The sequence below is a fragment of the Mixophyes fleayi genome, chromosome 4 (assembly GCF_038048845.1).
Source record: "Mixophyes fleayi isolate aMixFle1 chromosome 4, aMixFle1.hap1, whole genome shotgun sequence".
NCBI classification, from domain to species: Eukaryota; Metazoa; Chordata; class Amphibia; order Anura; family Limnodynastidae; genus Mixophyes; species Mixophyes fleayi.
This window is the reverse complement of record NC_134405.1, coordinates 155176530-155191720: the sequence shown is the minus strand read 5'-3', so window position 1 is coordinate 155191720 and position 15191 is coordinate 155176530. Positions and strand designations below refer to the sequence as shown.

Here is a 15191-nt window from a genome sequence, read left to right as displayed (position 1 = left end):
CTGTTCTTGGCCCTCTACTCTTTTTGCTTTATACTACCCCCCTGTGTGCTCTCTTCCTTTGGTCTCCAGTATCACCTTTACATTTATGACATTCAACTCTACATCTCGTCTCCTGACCCCCCCCCCTCCCATCATGTATCTGACTTCCTCTCCGCCATCTCCTCTTGGATGTCCTCACGCTTTCTCAAAACCAACATTGCTAAAACAGAACTCATGGTCTTTCCTCCTTCTAGGTTCTCTTACCCATTGATCTCTCTATCAGTGTTAACAACACCACCATCTCTTCTGTCCCCCAACTCCGCTGCATGGCATCACCCTTGACTTCTCCCTCTCTTTTGCCCTTCATATTAAATCCTTTGCCCAATCCTGTTGCTTCATCCGCGTATCATCGCCCGTATCCGGCCCTTCCTATCTCAGGATGCACTAAAACCATTATCCATACGCTCATCATTTCCCATCTTGATTACTGTACCCTCCTCACCAGCATCCCCTGCTCTCACCTCGCCCCCCTTCATTCTATACTTCACACAGCTGTGAGGCTCATCTTCCTCTCACGCAACTCTCCTTCTGCCTCCCTTCTCTGTCTTGCCTTACACTGACTCCCCTTCCCTTGCAGAATTCTTTTCAAACTCCTCACCATAACTTACAAGGCCCTCTCCCACTGCCCTTTATATCTCTAACCTCCTCTCCATTCACATTCCCTCCGGCTCCCTCTGCTCGGCCAATGACCATCACCTCTCCTCCACCCTGATCACCTCTTCCCATTCCCAAATTCAAGATTCCTCCCCAGCTGTCTGACTCCACTAGAACGACTTCCCACCTTATATCCGACTGTCCCCTAATTTGTGCTCCTTCAAACGGACACTTAAAACTCACCTGTTCCTCAAAGCCTACCAGCCATTGACCTAACTCTATCTCCATACTCGTTCTCATTACCTCTCTCTTCCTTGACTCTTTTTGCTCCTCCTGTGCTTGATCCCTTCTAACTCCCTTTGTGCCTTCCCTTAGAATGTAAGCTCTAACGAGCAGGGCCCACTTCCCTCCTGTCTCTATACAATTTCTTCTGTTCCAGCCTCACTATAGTTACCATACGCTGAGCTCCTGGAGTCTTGGTAATACTCATTTATTGTTCTGTACTGTTTTACCCTGTATGGTCTATGAAGGCTGGCAGACTGAGCATTGCATTCCTGAAACCCAGACCTGACCTTAGTGAGATCATCAGGAGTAGATGATGACTTCAGTCAAGCATTGTGAGATGTAAAACAAATATACTTAAAGAATTACAGGAGATAGTTTTGATAATTAGTATGTTTACACTGACACAATAATAAAATTAGTACAGTAGGTTATTAGATTTCATGTGTACACGGAGAAAAGCTCTGCAATTTACATCGCCCTTGTGTCATAGATAGAAGTCTTTTATGTAGTCTGAGGTCCTCAGTCATGCAATGGGTAAGGCTTATTTGAGTGCTCCATATAGACTGATTGTTCACTGAAAGAAGATATGAGTCATACAAGTGCGGCTGCAAGTAACATTCAGTGTCAGCTACAGCACTGTTGTAGAAGATGTTTACGTATTACATGAACAATGGAAGCATCACTTCACACATGGAAATAAAAAACTTATCTTTAATAAAAAAATACTGCTTTACTTTTATCCAAAACAACACATGACCCAGTTCATGTAAATACAACTCAGTGATACCTTGGAATTTATTTTACAAATTTACTTGTAAATAGTTGTAAACAGACTGACAATCAAACAGTGTTTATTGCTAAAGTCTTCAACAGACTGTGATTGTAGATAGACCCGAGCTCTCACTTTGTATTTACTGACACACATGCTATCAAATTACATCGTCACTTTGTATTACATGGAAAGGAAATCATTACTCAGAGGAGCAAATGGTGAAAGCTGATCACAATTACCTTTATTATTACTATGCCAACTTTAAGTTTTCATAGAGAATGTGTAGTGTGTATAGTATATGAACATTTGTGCATTTAGTTCTGAAATGTTCATACAATAATGCAAAATAATAAACAGAGTGGAAAGTTGGTGTGTAATCTAAATCTACCAGTTCTCCTAATCTTTTTTTCCTTTTTTGAAATATTCATGGTCGTCTCCTATGCTCTCTGAGGCAGGGAATCATATCTGAATGTTAGGATCTGTTCATTGAACAGAAAGGGTTATTTACTAATTTTGCTCAAAAATAGCAACTTATCAGTGATTAGCGTGGTCAGCATGGTGGCTTATTGGTTAGCACTTCTGCCTTACAGGACTGGGGTCATGAGTTGGATTCCCGACCATGGCCTTATCTGTGAGGAGTTTGTATGTTGTCCCCGTGTTTGCGTGGGTTTCCTCCAGGTGCTTCCTCCAACACTCCAAAAAAACCATACTTGTAGGTTAATTGGCTACTAACAAATTGACCCTAGTCTGTGTGTGTGTGTGTGTGTGTGTGTGTGTTAGGGAATTTAGACTGTAAGCCCCAATGGGGCAGGGACTGATGTGAGTGAGTTCTCTGTACAGCGCTGTGGAATCAGTGGCGCTATATAAATAAATCGTGATGATAATGATGATTTATCTAGCACAATGAAGGCAATGCTTGACTATGATAGCTGAGGTCTTATTGGTTCATATGGTCTTAGAGCAGTTTTGCAGCTTTGAACAATATTTATGAAAATGCTTTCATTGTCGAATTGCATATTGCACACTACAAAGTAAAAAAGTACTAATTATCTACAGCTATGTCCACATGCACATTGTGCCACCGATGTCAAACGTTTCTAACCTGGATTTCTCTTCTTTTGTAGCCAAAACTGCTGGCTAAGGAGCTGCTTGATCTAGTGGCATCTCACTTCAACCTGAAAGAGAAAGAATATTTCGGGATAGCTTTCACAGATGAAACGTAAGTATAATTGTCAGAAAATCGTACATTGTTTTACACATATTAGACACTTGGCCATCACTTGCTGGCTGCATTCTTAAATGATAAGCTGACCAGGAAATGCAAATTCTGAAATTAAACTGAAGCAATGTAGCAGTGATTTTATGCAATGTCAGTGTCATTAAGGAATGAACTATTAATTGCAACGAAGGACTGGAGTGTACACAATGGCATTAATTACTAGGCAGAAAACAACAAATTCCCATTTATTTGCCTTAATCATACAGGAAGTTGGTGATGGTAGTGATGAGTACTAAAAATGTGCTAGAGGAGTGCACAGTTACTACCGAGGTACTATGTTTACTATGTAAGGGTAAATTACAACCCTGGCCTTAAGCATGTCATTCTTTGAATAGCAGGAGTTTCACTCTCTCTAAATTCAGTAGTCCCTAATAAATTGTATGCCAGTATTAATTTGTAGTTTGCATTATCACATCTGAATTACTGTAATATCCTGTCCTACCCCTTTGCAGAAGTATATTTGCTGCAAAATATAAAATAGCTAAGTTAGACTAAAATAACAAAGCTAAGTTAAAAGATGCTTAAAAAAGATAAACGTGTCCAACTATTGGGCTCTAACAGCAGGAACTGCTAAACAGAATCAGTTAATGAGAAACACTTGCGCTACAGTGACCAGCAGTATAGTGCAGTGTTCAACACCACAACTCATCAATTACTGTAATAATACTAAAGTGCAGTTTAAAGGCCTAGTGTGGAGCATTACATTAAATAACGGTCCATAGGCCTTTCTGTGATGTGAACTAAACTGAATACCTTACAGTCTCTTTACTCTCACTCTCGTAATGGCTAATAAACTAAACATACTTTAGATGCATTATAAGACCACCATGCTGCAGTTTCTTTAACATTTGATGTCTCCCTGTCCATTATCCAGGTTGCTAACTAGCCATTTGCACTATCACCATGCAACACTATTTAAATAATTGACAAGCAGACAGTGCAGCTTCATTTTTGAACTTCATTTTGTGCAGAAGTGTCTGATTTTGTTTATTTGTTTCTCCTTGGTCGTTGCTCCCAAAGTACATTTATCCATCTACTCTCATGGTTTTGTATGTCCATTATGCCTTGTTATCTTTGATTACAACAAAAAGTCTAAAAAGTCAGGTGAAAGTAATTCCTACTTGCACATTAGGAATATTTTCTTTTGTTAAATTGAGCAGAGGTCCCAGCTATATGTAAATCATACTTGCCTTTTTATCTCCTCAGTGAGATCCAGGAGGGGAGGTGAACTGTGAGTGTAGAGGGGAAACGGGCTAAAATAATGCGATCAAATCGCATCACAGAGGCCCCTATCCTGCCGACTTCACTAGGAAGTGGGGGCAGCTGAGTGATGCTAAGAGGTATGAGGACTCCTACTTTCAGACTTGGGTAGCCAGTCTGGTAACCTATGCGCATGCAATGTCTGACTTTAGCAGTTCACACATACGCAGTGGGATTGAAAGCCCGGACTTGGGCAACAGTTCCACTTTTACTTTAAAGAAAAAGAATAATAAAGTTAAATAAGTAAAAAAAAAAGCAAACAATGTCTAGATAAAAGCAAAAAGAGAAAAACAGCTTTATTGAAAAAAAAAATTTTTTGGTATCCAAGAGGTTTCAGCAGTCCTACTGCAGCTGTAGGAGGTGAGAGCTAGAGAATACATGCGAAGATAGATTATAGATATCTTCCTACTTCCCTCTGTTAACCTATGCTATGGGTTCTACAGAGGGCTATCCAATGACGTGACCGCATCATTGCATAGCGTGGGATGGGGTCATGGTATTATGTTGCACTTGCTCTTTAACAAAAAGTAGGTAAGTACGGTCATCATCATCATTTATTTATATAGCGCCACTAATTCCACAGCGCTGTACAGAGAACTCATTCATATCAGTCCCTGCCCCATTGTAGCTTACTGTCTAAATTCCCTAATATAGACACACACTCACACACATAGACATATACATACAGAGAGGTAGAGACTAGGGTCAATTTTTGATAGCAGCCAATTAACCTACCAGTATGTTTTTGGAGTGTGGGAGGAAACTGGAGCACCCAGAGGAAACCCACGGAGAACATACAAACTCCACACAGATAAGGCCATGGTCGGGAATCAAACTCATGACCCCATTGTTGTGAAGCACAAGTGCTAACCACTAGGCCACTGTGCTGCACTACAGGAATCTGTCCAAAGGCATACATAGTGCAGTCTAAATACTTTCACAGAGCTTTCCCACTGTGCAATATGAAGAAAGCCTACCCGAAGAGACCATCACACATAGAAAATGCTTTGAATAAAATGCTCTTTCCAGAGAAAAGTGGGATCTGGGGTAACCCAGATTTTTTTGTTTGCTAAGTCTATAGTGCACAAAGCAGAACCTCTTAAACAGCAAGATAATAATGGTAATTTGAAGCTGTTGTTAATACAAGTATCTTATTTGTTGATTCCTGAAATATCAAATAAGATGGTTTATTAGTGTCTTTCTGTGGGCTGGGTGTATCTTCTGTGCTTAAATTGAATGACACTAGCTTATATTGCCTTTTGTTAGGTGTTAAGATGAATGCCTGTTACTCGGCTCTGCAGTGATCTGCAAAACAAGAATGCCTTCAAGTTTGTGCTTTTTTAACAGCGCCACTTTATTTTAGTGTTCTATATGCGCATGAAAATATTGCTTTAGCAAATTAGGTCCAGTGGCACACACAGTTGTGGTTAGATAATTATGCATTAGGAACTGCACATCCACCCTTTTACTATACCCACAATGCTTTATACTGCTTATACAATTATTTGTATGCTACCCCCCTTCCTGTACCACATTAGGTCAACTATATTGCTTTATTCCTATGTTCCAAATTTTACCTCTCCAAAGCCAGTTTCCCGAAGTGTTCAGTGAGCTTCACCAATGTGTAATAAATAGCAAAGGAAATACTATAGACAGTCGTTTAATCAGTACAGCAGTCTGTGACCTCTACCCGTGAAATGCTCCTACGTGGCCTGTAAGCACCACCTGTATTACATTTGCCTTCTTAGTAATGTCTTGAATCTCTCAGCCTGTTTTAATGAGGAACAGCTACTTTTTGAAGTTTTCATTAATATGCTTTGTGTTGAAGCTTTTGGAAAGCTGTTGACTTCATGCATGTATGGTCTCACAAGCAATCCAGTATAGAGCTGTGACAACATTAAGTCATTCTGTGTAAGAGATTTCCACCTCCACAAATCACATTGGACTCTATATCACATGCACTGGATTTGTTGCACTAAGCTGGTGGAATATCTGATGAACAGGTCATTGTACATATTGCTTGTTTTTTTTTAACCTATATTAACAACAGTACAACTAATAAACGTTTTATGTTTTCATTTGAGAACTTTAACAAATAAATTGTGCATTTCAAAACCTGAATTTCCTGAAAAGTGTTTAATCTGCTGCTGTTCTATTTAATGGAAAACAAATTTACCTAACGATGTGGTGTTAAATTACTCCATGTTTCCTTTTCAGCTCTAAATGCATTAAACAATAGCTGATTTCTCGAATCCTTGTTTTAAAGGAACATAAAAGCCTAAAAATCAGATAAAAAAGGAAAGAAAACTATAATAATGTAACCTGCAGTGATCAGTGGTTTCTTTGTCACCTTCATTCCACCTCCATGTTTCTCATGCTTTCACAGAGGCATCCAAATACAGAATACACAACAGTGAGAAAAATACTCTCTTTACAGTATACAACAGTACAGTTTGTAAGACTGCAGTTCAGTAATAAGTCATTGTAAACTAGGGCTCAGTAAATATGTCATGTCTGTGTACTACATCCGCACTTAAAATGTACATCTGTTGCGGCCAACAATTAATTGCTTACATGACTTTCTGTTTCTGTCCTTCCCTTGTAGTTGTTTATGCTAGGAGGCAAAAACTATTCAAATCAATAAGTTAATTTCAAACATAGGTTGGCGGAAGAGAAATCTATTAAATTGTATGGTACATGCCCTCTACACTAGACAACATTGAACACTTCTCTGAAATACAAATTACATTTGTCAAAGTATGTCATCTTTAACTGTGTCCTCTACATACATAGGGGAATTTAATCAGGCTGTGTAAAGAGCATAGTCTGGGCAAGGTGTTCTTTTGTTTGTGTTGGTGACCTGTGACTATGACTAAAATGTTTCAAGGTGTTAAAAATAAAGTAACTTTGCAAATCTAGCAATCAACACCTTCACAAAACAACACAAAATGTCTCAAATAGTTGCACGATTAACATTATGGGCAATTCAAAAATTAGCACTGGAAATGATATAGCAAAAATGTCAAGTAGGCGTTATCACAAAAATTATATAGCTGCTGAGAATATTTACCAAACTTATGTAGACCCTTAACAGACATGTGCTTGGGGGGAGGGGGGTTCTGTTGCCCAGAAACCCCGCTAAAACACAATTTCACTCCAGATTATCCTCAAAATATGTATCTGGTAAAGAGTAACACAATTATCTTTATCTCTTCTTTGACTTTTTCCCAGATGTAAAAACAATATTAAGGTGTTTTACCTAATTGACCAGTTTCAAATAGAGCTAATGTGATAAGGCTGATATTAGGCAGTCTTATATTTACTTACATTAATGTAGTTTGCGCTAGAGCGATCAAAGTTTAGTTGCGATGGTTACAGTACCTTATTTGCACCAACTTATTAAATAAAAACATTTGTGCCAAATCACGAGTGTGTACGGTATATGGAATACTATGTTGCTGAATGTAAACTGAAAAGCAAGATATATATTAGTTTGAATAATAAAATGTATTTTATAGCTTGTATCAGTCCTCTGAATGCTCAGTGCATATAATTGTGAAGGAACTATGCTAGAGGAGCTCTAAGCATTTCAAGTATGTTGTAGACTCAATATGGATATAAACCCTGAAGTGCAAATTGAAATTGCTGTCATTTCCTTGAAGGGCTGCAGTGCTAAAATTAAAATAATTAGTGTCAGAGTGTCATTCGGGCATCATTACAAAGTCTTGCAATTATTAAAGGATTACATTTTAATTCCTAAAGTCATAATAAATAGTGTAACATTCGTACTAAATACACATATTTATGTCAAGCAGGTTATAACTCCTAGGACAGTACTATATGCAGCAACAAATAACTATGCCATATTTCCCTACCATCATCATCATCATTTATTTATATAGTGGTACAAATTACGCAGCGCTGTACAGAGAACTCACATCAGTCCCTGCCCCATTGAAGCTTACAGTCTAAATTCCCTAACACACACACAGACACACACACAGACAGACACAGACAAGGGTCACTTTAGATAGCAGTTAATTAACCTACCAGTATGTTTTTGGAAGCAGTTTTTATTAGTATTTTCTCTAACATACCTATATGTGATTCCCATGATTCAGAGAGTTTACAAGAAGGGTGATAATGATGATAACAATGAACCCACAGGATGAAACAATTCATATAATCAGTTAATTAAGAGTGTTAAAAATATTAATAATTGTAACGTTGTTTGGAGCTTTCTGTATCTGTCATCTCTCTATGTCAATGGAAGGTATAAATGTGTCTCAAACAACAGCTGTACTGGTCTCAATTCTGATTTATTTCAAATATGATCTTAATCAAATGAAGGACACCAATCTGATAGAATAGACATGAGGTCAGACTTTCAAATCAAATGAATATTGAGAGAGTGCATTTGGGAGCCAAATTTATAGACTCAGTACACAACGGTATAGTTTCATGGCCCACAGTTACAATTATTTTCAAAAAATGAATTATTGTTTTGTCTCTGCACGTAATTAAATTGAATCATTGAAAGTAATAAGTAAGTGCAGAGGAAATTGTTTTAGCCTTAAATTGTAAATAAAAGCCGGTATGCCTATTGCTGAAACTTGTATACTTTTCTTTTGCATTTCCCTATCTTTTCTGGATTTGGTACCACATTGTCTACTCATTGTTAATATTGATAGATTACCACTCCATCTCCTTCTGCTCTGTTAAAACTATCTCATACAACATAACACATGATATCATTCTCTTTGACAGGGGACATTTGAACTGGTTACAGTTGGACAGAAGAGTACTTGAACATGATTTCCCTAAAAAGTCTGGTCCAGTTGTCCTTTACTTTTGTGTCAGGTATGTTCTGTTATTACCATCCATGTTATTTATAGGTAATAGATGTAATTTATACCTGTATGGATAAGTATGGATCAAAGAAATCTCATGGTACAGCCTAATGACCACTATTCCAAAACAAGAAGCTGTCTGTATGAGGTTATACATTAATATTTTACAGAGCCACTAATCTTAAAATGGTTGCCTCAGCTAATATTGTGAATGTGTTTCAAATCATCTGAATCTGTAGATTGAATACCAGTCATGAGACTTCTTGTGATGGTCTCTACTGTACATTATTACCCAATTACTACCCAATGATTTTGCCATTATCCAGTAAAATCATCCAACATAATAGATTAATTGTGCGCATTGTAGTTTAAGTGTGTCAGGTTATCATAGAATTTGTTATGTCTGGATTTAAATGAATAAAGATTTTAGTGTGCATTGAATTTTTCTTTGATTTCCACAACTGCTCTGCCATGACTTCAGTCACTCCCAGTCCCTGATGTCTGAGGAAACTGGAACAACATAGTAATTTTAGCCAAAAACCATAGAGAGGGAAAACTGAAGCTATAAATAAATGCTGCGCAAAAAAAAAAATCTTTATTGACGTCAGCTTTATTTGCACAAATCAGATCTATTATCTTGACATCTGGTATTGTAGAGTTTTTGCTCCTAATGAAAAGGTGTGGGAATTCTGAGGAAAACATTGCAGTTGTGAAATCAGGAATAACGTGTTGAGTTATGTGCTTTTTCTTCCACTCTCCGGATGTGCTGTTATGGCACCGCTGAGGCAATAATGGTCAACAGTGGGGGCTATTGGAATAATGAAAGGAACTGGGGTTTTTAAGTGATCCCAATGGGAGAGGAGCTGCCGTCATTTCATTAACCTTGTTACTGGAAGACATTATATCACTAAAATAGTGAACCCAATAGAAAGGTTAACTGTGTTTTTCCTTATTTTTATAAATGTCTTTGCTAAAATGTTATTATATTATTTTTTTTAATTGAAATATTGCATGTATATTATTATGCTGTATTTTTATAGCAACACCAGATCATATAAACTCTATGCATATATCTCCCTAGTTGGAACTGTACCCAGTGCGGCAGTGCAACATTGCCACGTACTGTGCCACCGTGACGCCCAATTGCGATGTAGTGTGTTGACAAATATTACATGCATAATGTCCCATATTCACAAACATCCAGAATATGGTCAAATGTACTGTTGAATTGAGTGTATTGTTGACACAGAGTTGTGTATGTTTGCACCAAAAGCTGTAAATGCAAAGTTTTACCTATCATACGTTCTGTACCACATATCAACATAGAGCTAGAAGGGAAGGCTTCTAAATGGCAATCAGAAGTTGACACAATTTATAAAGAAATACTTTTATAGGGGAAGCACTGTTGTGTCATCAAATTGAATGTTAATGTGTCTTTAGTAACAACAGTGAGGTTTAATGTTGTATTTTACCATAGTCATGTAAGCTACCTATTATTTTGGCAGAAAACAGCAGAGTAATCAATTTCTGGTGCCAGGCCCACCTCAGATTATATATTGTAGGAAATTTTAAAGAAGAAAAAATAAGACTAGGAAAATATTACTATTAAGGAGCGTCATTTATTCCTGATTGTATTTCGTACAGTGCCAACTTAATGATCTGTTTATGTAAGCTTAGTGTCAAGACCTTTGTGATGGTTGAAACTCATTGCCTGGGGTCTTGGTTCTAAGATATTACTAAAGGACTGATGATTTCTTGAAAATAAAGGTAAAGTCTCTAGAAAGCACAATATGATGTAATGTCTTCCAAAGGTAATCAGTTTATCCAGTGGTTTTGGTGCTAAATCATCACAAACAGCAAAAGACACATCCCACATGCTGAAGTCAGTCAGTGAGCAATATCTTTGTTATTATGCATCTGTGGTTGAAGTCACCGGTGTGTTTCTTAAGTGTTTCCAATCATTCAGAACTCGGAAACTGTTAGCTGTAATGCAAAAGCTGCTTATCTCTTTTAGAGGTAAAAATGTTTTTCAGATGTATATTAAACTGGACACTTGAATGGTAAACTTGGCAATTTTCTTGATAAATTGTCTGATCAGTGCAGCATGATTAGCACTATGCGGACAAATCAAAATTAAATCGGATCAAAATTGATTTGTTGAGTTGGTAATTTCCATCAATGCATGTGTGACATCATCAGAAGAGGCATAAACAAAAGGGAGTGTAAGATGACCAGATGCAATGGGGGATGCAGTTGCTTGTCATGGCATCTTAAGGGCAGGATCTGTTCAGTTATAGTGTATTGCCAATATACAGATTTGACCGTTAGGTGTTTGGTATTACATTGTGCACGGCTAGCTTTAGCTCAGGAATATTCAAGTTTTGCGTATAATAAATGTGGGTTAATAGGTTTAATGGCAATACTGCTTCACTGCCACACCTTCTTAGCACTTCCACAAGAAAGAACACAGTCACATTCAGCACCTCAATCTTACTTAACAACTTTCAGCTTCCCATTTATTGAACAAAATCATTTTACATGTGTTTTACTGATCAATTCAAATAACAGTAATTCATTTAACTGCACAACTGGAGCAGAAAGGTTTTAGGAAATAAAAGTTTATGTCTGACAAATGCGCATATTTTTATATGATTGTGGCATCAGTATTTAAAATGCAATTATATTAACAACTAAACCCACCGGAATGGTTCACAGCCTAATATGAATGAATATACATTGTCATTATACAATCCTGTGCAAAAAGTTGGTGCTATACAAATAAATGATAAAAAATATATAATAATTGTAGTTCTGGAGGATGATGTTCTAAAAAGTACTGGTTTAAAACAATTCACATCATGATGTATGGAAGGTTCCAGCCAGACATCAGAGTAATCTTATTGGGTAATGAGATCCCAGTTTTTTTTTTAAATTACCTACTTAATCCCTATAGTACTTTGTGGACAGACAAGTAGATTGATTTTATACACAAATCCCTTTAAAACAGGTAGGAAATAAGCCGTATTGGGAGGTCACGTCAGGACATAGGGAAGTCACGCCTGGCTGTCAGATGCAATCAGTGAATCCGACAAAGGAGAGGAAACTTTCAAGCAATGTTTTATAGCAATAACACAGCTTCATACAACAGGATACAGTGATTAGTGCTACTATATTTCATTTTTTATTTTTTTTTTTATTTAAACTCTTTATTTGTAGAGGAAACAACAGGAACAGTACAGATAATATTTTGGACAAGAAAAATATTAATAATCAAAGTGTTTCCTCTGAGTTTTATACTTTTATATCGGTGGGGGAAAGAGAAGGGAAGGGAGGGTGGGGGGTAGAAAGGCACAAATATTGTCAACAATATAACTAATAAACCAATAGGCACGCAAACTTGGAACATTGCTAGGAAAAGCTAGGGCACACAGTTACAATGACTGCACGAGAGAGGGGTAGCATACAGACATTACTCACCATCCGCGCACCAATTCCAGCCCGGGGGGTCCAGAGGAGGCCCAAGAGCTATGTTCCATCTGCAGGAGGAGGAGCCGTACTGGAAAGGCAGCTACGGCTTTCTAGAAAGTACCACGGGGCCCACACCTTATCAAAGTTATATGATTTATCATGAAGGTAGCACGTTATACTTTCCATGCTTGCGACATGTCCTATGTACGACCGTAACTCCTGCATAGAGGGAGCCCTAGGGTCTTTCCAGTGCTTTGCTATTAGGGATTTAGCGGCTGCCAGAAAATGAGAGATAAGCTTGTTAGAGGGCGCGCTCTCATCAGGTATAGGGCGGGAGAGAAGGAATGACCAGGGATCCTTACTTATCTGTTGTTCTGACACAGAGTTTATGAGTGTAAGAACCATGTTCCAGAAAGGAACTATGCGAGGGCAGGTCCACCATATGTGTAGCATCGTACCTCTCTGGCCACATTCCCGCCAGCAGCTCGGAGTGGCCGTAGGAAACATTCGAGACAACTTATCAGGAGTATAGTACCACCTATAGTACACTTTATAGGCAGTTTCCTTAATTAATGTAGAGATCGAGCTCTTGGCAATCCCCTCCCTGACCTCCTCCCAGCATAAGTCGTCTGGAGGAGGACCCAAGTCATTTTCCCATTCCCGCTCATGTCGGCCTGGAGTATCAAAGGTATAATCTATGAGCCAATTGTAGATCTGGGAGATCATCCCCTTAGTGAGAGGTGAATGTAAACACATGTACTCGAAGGAGGTCGGGGCCCGAAGAGCCTCCTGGGGGGGCAAAGACATGGCGTAGTGTCGGACCTGGAAGTACTCAAAAAAGAGCGGACATAACGGTTCAAATTTATGATGAAGTTCAGACATAGAAGCCCAAGTTTGATTAACCACCAAGTCCGAGACCACCCGTAATCCCGCCTTTATCCAGTTTCTAAATTGTTGGGTTGAGTTGCCAGGAGGGAAGTGTGGGTTGCCCCAAAGGGGAGTCAGAGGTGAAATAGGGGAGGACAATTTATATTTGACCCGACATGAGTCCCAGAGGGATAAGCAGAATTTAAGAGATTGGAGAGAGGAAGCTGCTGGTGGCCTATCTATATTAGCCAAACCCCAGAGTGATGCCATGGAGGGGACCCCAACATAGTGGGTCTCCAGGTCCACCCAGGCTATGGACTGATAAGGCGCATAAGTTACCGCCACCTGGGTCAAGTGGGATGCCAAATAATACAATTTAATGTCTGGAAATCCCCTGCCTCCTCGGGCCCTGGGCTTCTTAAGCACTGCTATCGAAATTCTAGGGGGCTTGGCACGCCATATAAACTTTAGAAAGGAGGAATGCAAATCCCTAAACACAGAGTCGGGAACCCTCACTGGAAGAGTCTGGAAAAGATACAGAAGCTTAGGGACCAAGTTCATCTTAATAGCAATAATCCTCCCCAGCCACGATATGATGTAGCTCTTCCAAGTCTCTAAGTCCTGTTTGATTTTTGACAGAAGGGGGGGGAAATTTTCCCGATACAATTTCTCATAGGATGAGGTGATATAAACTCCAAGATATTTGATCTTATTGACCTGCCAGCGTAGTGCAAAATTAGTCTGTAAACTGGACCTAAGGGAAGGGGAAGCATGGAGGAGCATGGCCTCGGATTTAACAAAATTAATTTTATAGCCAGACAGGAGGCCATATTCATCCATAAGTTTATATAGGGCAGGTAAAGACTCCTGAGGATTTGTCAGAGAAAGAAGTATGTCATCCGCGAAGAGAGATACCTTGAATTCCCGCGGTCCCACTGTCACACCTGAGATTGACGTTGACTGTCTGATCATCGCCGCCAAGGGTTCTATCACTAGGGCAAAAATTAAGGGCGAAAGGGGGCAGCCCTGCCTCGTCCCGTTGGAGAGGGAAAGAGGGTCGGAAAGAGACCCATTAACCAGAACCCTAGCTGAGGGAGAGTTATAGAGGGCCGATACCCCGGTCAGGAATTCAGCCGTGAAGCCGTACGCCTTCAAAGCTAGGGTCATAAAATCCCAAGAGATGCGATCGAACGCCTTCTCGGCATCCAGTGAGAGCATCATGGCCGGGAGGCACCTTTGATTGATGATTTGAACAAGGTCAATCGCACGGCGAGTATTATCCCTGGCCTGGCGACCTGGGATGAAACCCACTTGATCATAGTGGATTAGACCCGGAAGGACTCCATTCAGACGGGTAGCCAGGATCTTTGCATATAACTTAATGTCTACATTGAGAAGGGAAATGGGACGGTAGCTTGCACAGTCGCTAGGGTCTTTTCCCTCCTTATGTATAACTACAATACGCGCCTCTAACATTGATTTCGGGAAAGGTTCGCCATGTAAGACAGCATTGAACAGGGAGCGGAGGTGAGGAACCAAGGTCTGGGAAAATCTTTTATAGTAGGCTGCTGAAAAGCCATCAGGTCCTGGGGCCTTGGAGGTCTTTTGGGCCTTGATAACTGCCAGTATTTCCTCCGAAGTAATCTCCTCATTTAGTTGTTGGATTAGGCTGCTGGAAAGGGTAGGGAGGTTCGCTTGCCTCAAGAAAGCTGCTATTGTATCCGCAGGAGGGGCTCTCCTGGGATTCTGAGCATCCAGGTTATACAGTGAAGAATAA

The 15191-nt window shown here is 39.3% G+C and overlaps 1 protein-coding gene across 7 annotated transcripts in view; it reads left to right on the top strand.

The window, feature by feature from the left end:
• FRMD4A (FERM domain containing 4A) overlaps positions 1-15191 on the top strand; it is a 361665-nt gene that overhangs the window by 235338 nt on the left and 111136 nt on the right. For all 7 annotated transcript variants that reach the window (XM_075208671.1, XM_075208669.1, XM_075208670.1 and 4 more), the window contains exons 3-4: positions 2815-2909; positions 8997-9089. In XM_075208671.1, the coding sequence (XP_075064772.1) occupies positions 2815-2909; positions 8997-9089 (188 nt within the window). The remainder of the gene's footprint in view (positions 1-2814; positions 2910-8996; positions 9090-15191) is intronic.